This window comes from Abramis brama (assembly GCF_963993115.1).
Source record: "Abramis brama genome assembly, chromosome: 2".
NCBI lineage: Eukaryota > Metazoa > Chordata > Actinopteri > Cypriniformes > Leuciscidae > Abramis > Abramis brama.
This window is the reverse complement of record NC_139964.1, coordinates 3,125,368-3,132,583: the sequence shown is the minus strand read 5'-3', so window position 1 is coordinate 3,132,583 and position 7,216 is coordinate 3,125,368. Positions and strand designations below refer to the sequence as shown.

General features: G+C 39.5%; 1 protein-coding gene across 1 annotated transcript; it reads right to left on the bottom strand.

Annotated features, from left to right (window-relative positions):
- Positions 1 to 288: 288 nt before the first annotated feature.
- LOC311076734 (microfibril-associated glycoprotein 4-like) lies at positions 289 to 6,821 on the bottom strand. Its single transcript, XM_084105145.1, has 6 exons — positions 6,610 to 6,821; positions 6,417 to 6,481; positions 6,106 to 6,315; positions 5,926 to 6,025; positions 2,072 to 2,239; positions 289 to 748 (listed from the first exon to the last, which is right to left on the bottom strand). The coding sequence occupies exons 2-6, from the start codon at positions 6,420 to 6,422 to the stop codon at positions 492 to 494; spliced, it is 741 nt and encodes a 246-aa protein (XP_083961271.1). The 5' UTR covers positions 6,423 to 6,481; positions 6,610 to 6,821; the 3' UTR covers positions 289 to 491.
- Positions 6,822 to 7,216: the final 395 nt, after the last annotated feature.

Below are 7,216 nucleotides of genomic sequence, written 5' to 3'. Positions count from 1 at the left end.
GAGCATCTGTCATTTCAGTCACTCTTGCACTGCACAATGTTGAAATACTAACTGGTGATAAGTTACATGGTTAGCAGAATACTCATAAACTATAAAAATAAGTAAGTTCTTTTGTAAATATCACAATAATAAATATCTGTGCGACACACCAAAATAAATGCCTAAAAATCCAACAGTTCGACTTTACTAAAATTTACATCTATTGCATTGTTTTATTGGAGATTTTTCAATGGAGAAATTATACTGATCAGTTTCAATAATTAACAAACTACATTGACACATAATGAGTTTGTTGCAGGAGTTTTTTGAAGTTTATTGTTGATTCATTTCAGATGTAAATTTAAAGTGACCCAAAACTAAAAAGAAAATAGCTGATGAGATTACACAAAATATCAGCCAGATATATTCTAAATTACACAGTTAACGGATTAAAGGAAACCCTTTGACCTTAATTTATTTTCTTTCTCTCACTGTAATGTTTCTTCAAATGTCTAAGACACAGGTCTGATCTTCATGCTGATGGATTTCATACCGACAGCATAATTACTCTTCCAGTGGTACCAAACATGTCCAATGGCAAAAATGGTGGGATCTTCCCCCCATAAATACACACCGTTGGGGTTTGCATAGTGACAGGCTGCGTACCAAAATGCCCCAAGATACAGTTTGGCACAGTTCTTCTCATGGGTGTCTTGGTCTTTGTCAAAGGTGGTGAACTTCTGTCCATTATGGTAGGTCAGAGAGTCGCCTGCAGAGAAGAAGAGCATCATTGAGGACATTAATACGGTGGCCGAGAGAGCTCAACGCGCTGCAACTGAAGAAAACACATGCAAATAGAAAAACACCTGCAAATTAAGAAAACATCTTCATCAGTTTCACAACACATGTGTGCTCCAAATACTCACAACACAACCAAATACAGAAACGCGATGCAAATAGGACAGAACACAACGGAAATGTTTCCGGGGAACCCAATAAGTGACGGACCCGGCTGGGACGTGCTTACAGCTGTCTACTTTTATTATTATTTAATTTTAATAATAATTTTAATTTTTGCAAAACATACAGAGATGACACGTTTATGACATACAACTTTGTATACAATATACAAAATGTATTTACAATATGTTCAATGTCATAAGAATACTAAAAAGAACAATGAGCTGAAGACTAAAATAAATAAATAAATAAAAAAAGAGAGAAAAAGAACATGAGGGAAAGACATTAATCTATACATCAGTTACATTGTACACATTTTGTCATGTTATGTTAAAATAAGTTTCATAAGAAATGTTAGAATGCAGCTAGGGTCCAAATATGAGACGGCAAGTTTTAAAGTTGAGACACTCACACACAGATATAACGCATATTTTAAAAACTTTGTTGTATAAAATGTATATTTATTTGCAACAGTTATGTTAACAGCAATAATACTATATTTCTGGTAAGAACAGCTATTCAGCTGATGGACACGCGCTGCGTTGTCATGGGAACATCCCAGGTGAAAATAATGAGGAAATTACGTTGTCTTTCGTTGCTCCCGTCATCAACATAATGGCACACAAGTGCCCCGCTCCCTCCAAAGTGCCTAATTCAAGGGCTCTGCTGTCTGCCCTTTTAAGAGGTAAAGGCTCTTTATACTAGTATCTATTTATACTATCTATACTATTTACTGGTAAAGGCATAGGTAAAGCTCACGAGCAATAAGCACGTCCCAGCCGTCCGTCCGTCACTTATTGGGTTCCCCGGAAACATTTCCGTTGTGTTTGTCTTATTTGCAGCGCGTTTCTGTATTTGGTTGTGTTCTGAACTTTTGCAGAGCGTTTCTGTATTTGGTTGTGTTGTGAGTATTTGGAGCACACATGTGTTGTGAAACTGATGAAGATGTTTTCTTAATTTGCGGGTGTTTTTTCTATTTGCATGTGTTTTCTTCAGTTGCAGCGCGTTGAGCTCTCTCGGCCACCGTACATTAACATTATATTTAGATGAAGAATACTTCAGTAAAATCCCAAAGACTTTTGAAAGTACATGAACAAGTGCACTCGAGTGTTTAAGTATGAAAGTGTCCTACCTGCTCCTCCATCCTTGAACCCTGAAACTTGCAGTTTATACCCGTCAGATTCAGGACCCACAGAGAAGGACGAGTACAGAGCAAAACCCTTCCTTCCAGTGAAGTCCTCCAGATCCACTCTCAGCATGTACTTTCTGTTACGTGTCAGCTGGTACATGTTCTCCAACCCTGTTCACACACACACACACACACACACATATCTCTCTTTGGCTCTCAACGAAGGCGGTCGCATTTTCTTCCCTTCCTCTCCCTTATCTCCCCTGCTTTGCTCCTCTCGTCTCGTCTAGTCTACTGTCTTGTACTTTGAGAGACTCTCTCCGCACTGCTCTCCAAACTAAGAAATTATGGATTTGATCAACTGGTCTCTCAACGCAATTGACACCATCTTCTCGACGAGAAGCTTGGGTTCGGGGGAACCTGACTGCCCTGCCGGAACGTTCGCTGCTGGCTACACGATGGACGCGTGGGAGAGGTGGCGGGTCGTGTGTCTGGCGGCTCTTTCCGTGGAGGACATTGAAGATATCTACCTTTTCGGAACCATGATAACAGGTTTTCTGCTGTTTGGATTAGGCATTGCCCTGGTTTATCGAGGAATTAAGAAGACGGTGACAGCTGTCCAAAACCCCACAAGGCTGCCCGTCATGATTGAAGCAGTGGGCAGAGCTGTCAGCACTCAGACTGTGACTTTGGTGACTATGAACCAAAATATTGATAACATCTTGGAGAAGCTTACAGCTTTGCAAAGGCAAATGGATCGTTTCGGAGACCCAAATGGACCAGGAGCTGTGTAAATTGGAATGCGGCTACTCGTCCCAAGACCAAACAACCCCAATCTTATCTGCTTTCGGCCCCCCTCTACCAGCACTGGCCTTGGCCGAGGCTGCTGCTGCAACAACAACTCCCTCTGGAGAGAGCACTGCAGCGAGACGCTCTTGCCTTCCTTCCCCCACTCCCCACTGACACCTGCTGATTGTTGACTCTGTCTGGGACCTGATCAAGGTTGACTCCATGGCAACTGCTGTGTATCGCTATGACATCCTGCGGACTGAAGCACCTAGATTAGGATGTCAGGCGTAGCGACTCTCGAGGCCTACACATACACGGACTCTTACATATACACAGATATGCAATCACCCTCCCCCACCCCCCATCCCTCGCCTTCGACGCTTTGTACCCCCAGTCTGACAGGCGGGTCTGACCAGCGCCGAAAATGGCTGCAGGACCGGATGGCTGCTTGCCTGTGCTGGGTTACCTCCACCCCCCACTCCCCTCCCCTGTTGCAAGTCTTGTGTGTTCATGTTGTGTACTGATTATGTGCTAATGTTGCTGAGGTGTTTTTTTACTGTTCCCAAACTGTACTCCTTACAGGAGCATAGTCTGGGGGTTGCCTTTTTTTCCTCCTCACCTCTCCTCATGTTATGCTGTATTTTTTTCCTCAATGCTCTGTCTTCCTGTCCTGTCTTCCCCCTTGTCATATTGTATGTATGTTTGTATGGACAGGTTGATGGCGGAATTTCGCTGGTACCTGTGACTAGTGACCAATAAAGCTACTACTACTACTACTACTACTACACACACACACACATGAAGAACATGTTCAACCAAACACTGGACATGAATATCAACACTTCTATCAAAACCATTTCTTGACACCAAATACCAATGTTTAAAGCTGTGAGATCTTACCCACACTGTTAACCCTTGCTGTAAAAAAAGGCGTAATTCAGACAGTATCATACCATTTTCCATTAAAACAGTAATATACCGTAGAAAACAAAAATAGCCTACAGGAATATACTGTAAATGAACAGTGCTCAAAATCGACACTCAGAGGCTGTTTTCCCAATCACACCCTATACCCTCATTCACTATTCCCTACATTAGTTCACTAATATAGTCCCCTTGACAGAGTGAATGAAAAGAAGTGAGTGAACTGAGACACTGATGAACACCTGATAAGCAGAATCACTGAAGGACAGAGAAAAAAGAACAGAAAAAAGAGAAACACAAGAACTACAACTGACTTCCAGCAACACTGAGTGTGAAACCAGTTTACAAACCAGTTTAACATTATTTCTTTCATACATGTACAAAAGTTCTTGTTGAGAATTAACAGAGATTTAGTTAATAATAAAGTTTGTTGTCACCATGATGGAGATCAGTATTTGCTTTAGTTGGTCTCTTGTCCCTGGACTTCTTACCATTCATCTCTCTCTGGCTGCTGTAACAGTGAGTTTATAAAACACATTTGTTATGGCAAGAAAAAGTCAAGAGGAAGATGATCAGGTGTTTTTTTTTTTTGTGATGGTGTCACAATCATCTTGGACTATCTGATTTTCAGATTTTTTCTGTATATATTCATTGAAATTATGGGTATGACATATTTAGCATAAGTCTGTGTATCTAAAAAATGAAATCAATATTTCTGTAATCAGGTCTTCTGAAAAATTACAATCATATAGTGCATTCAATTTTATTTTACTCCTGCTTGGCTCAGACACACACAGACATCAACAATCAGCATATGAATCTCAACAATGGTGAAAAGTTTCATGTCGCAATGCATGCTGGGTTCCAGGATAATATAAAACTCCCAGCATGCACTGCTGCATGAATAATAAAAAAATATATATATATATTGCCACCATTGTTGAGATTAATGTGCTAAATTGTGATATCTCTGTGTTTCTAAAACATAGTGTAGCTCTGTTTTTTTTGGGTTATGCATGATGTGTTAAAAAAAAATGAGTCATAGTAATTTATTGCTGTAGTTTCACAGTGGTGCTAATGTAACACTTTTGATCGAGGATAAAACTCGGAATGAATAAGAATTAATTCCTTAGTGAATGAACAGGCAACATGATGATTTTGTCATCATAAGCATTACAACCGCAATCATTCATAAACTGTGTGTGTGCACAAGTGTGACTTGCAAAAACACAGCTCAAGCAGCAAAAGAAAAATGAATGTTTTAGCATCAACATCCCAACTAAAGCAAGCACTGATCTCTATAATGGTAACTTCAAACAAACATTTTCAATAACAACTTCTGTATGACAGAAATAAAGTCATACTGGTTAATAATAAGTGTAATAATGTGTAATGGCTGGAAGTCAGTCGTAGTTCTTGTGTTTCTCTTTCCTTCAGTGATTCTGCTTGTTAACAGCAGGTGTTCATCACTAATGCTCAACAATCACTTACATATTCCCTTAATTATCTCACTGCAGCACTGTCTCAATGTTACTTTTACTCTTTGTAGTGTGGATTTCCCTGTGGGTTTGAAAGGGTTAACAGTGTAAGATAAAAAGGCACACCCAAAAAATGTATTTAAACAGTAATAAACTGTAAGTCATAAAACAGGTATATACTGGCAACACTGTTGCCAGTGGTTTACTGTAAAATTTATTTTTTGGGTCACCATTGTGCAGAAGAGTAGAGCCTGTGCTTCAGTCCAGGAGAAGATCTACAAACATTGATGATATGCTGCATGTTGCTTTATTTAACAGGCGATGATTGTGTAGTTGCTGATCCAGTGGAAATCTCTTTATGTTCAATAGTTTTTTAGTGGTCTCAAATGAAAGAAGTTCACAGTAATACTTTGCTCACATTATTAATGCATTATAAATTTTAGTTAATATACATAGTTTGAATGTTATATATAGTTTAGTTTAAATGACAGTTGGTCAATTTAAGGCAGTCGGTTTCTGCAAGTGAAATTAGTAAACTTGAATTAGAATTTAGTGCATTTTTACAGAAACAAACTAGATTACAGTAAAGAACTGTACAATTAACAGTATTTTACTGGCAACAGTGTTGCCAGTATTTTACTGTAAAAAAACCCGGTAAGGTCTAACAGTGCAGCCAGTATTCGCCCTCGGTTGCCCCGAATCCGCTCTTGTACTGATTCCACGGCCGATAGAAATTCACACTGCCGTCCATTCTCCTCTGAAACACCTGTGATGGGTTTATATAGAATATATGATTCATAATGTATGATCTGATGTGTGTTTGATGATCTAAAGTCACATTCGTACCGTCCATCCTCCGTTGTCTTCATATTTCCCATCTGAGACCATGTGACAGTAAACCCAGACAGGAACGTCTCCTGCTGGATAGATGGAGTAAATCCCACTGAGCTTTTGTCCTGCTTTATAAAGGTCAGAACAGTCGACCGGCTTGAAAACATCAGCAACACAAACAGATGCCGCGAAAACAGAGAGCAGAGCCGCGACACACACCGTCATCTGGAGAGACACGACTGATCAAGATCCTCATTTATAATGATCAATTCACACTGAAATTATAATAAAAGTAAAACAGTCGCTGTAAATGCGGATGAACTTACCGCCATCGTCTCAATCTTTTCTCAGCTGATCACTGCAGATTATAATCAATGTTTTATTTATAAATCTGGAAGAAATCAAAGCAAAAAAATCATCAGATTATTGGTGTTTGTGGGCATTTTTCTGAATTACACTGTTGTAGAAATGTCTTAATATTCCATGAGGTAAAAGATGAAGAATGAAACAGTAACTCACCGTTTGTGTTGTGCCTTGTGTTGTTCAGTCACTCTTTATATCTGTTAGATTCTTACACCCCTCCTTTGTGTTACAGAAGAAATTTATATTGCAAAACCCTTGATTCTTGGCATATAGCGTTTTTGCTTTTATCTAGCTATAAATCGTTGAGTCACTTGCATCTTCAATTGAACTTTTATCAGTAAGAGCATCTGTCATTTCAGTCACTCTTGCACTGCGCAATGTTGAAATACTAACTGGTGATAAGTTACATAGTAAGCAGGCTTGAAACACAAAGTCATACAGTTTCCAAAAACTGTGCAAAAAATGTCCTTAACCGTTTCATAGTGGCCACTACAGTGGACAGCTATTCAAAAAGCATTTTCTTGCATATGCATGGGTTTTGATGGCACATCAACCTCTACAGTGGACCCCAGTGCATCATCCTGTACACTGCCACCAAGTGGAAAGCCGTTGTGTGTCGATTTTTTCCCCCTCCAAACCAAGATGGCCGACAGCCAGATCCCAATTTGCTCAGGAATATCCACCCATTCCTTCTATCCTAGGAGACTCTTGCAAGTAAAAAAAAATGTTGTGGCATCAAGCAATATCTAATGAGTCATATCAC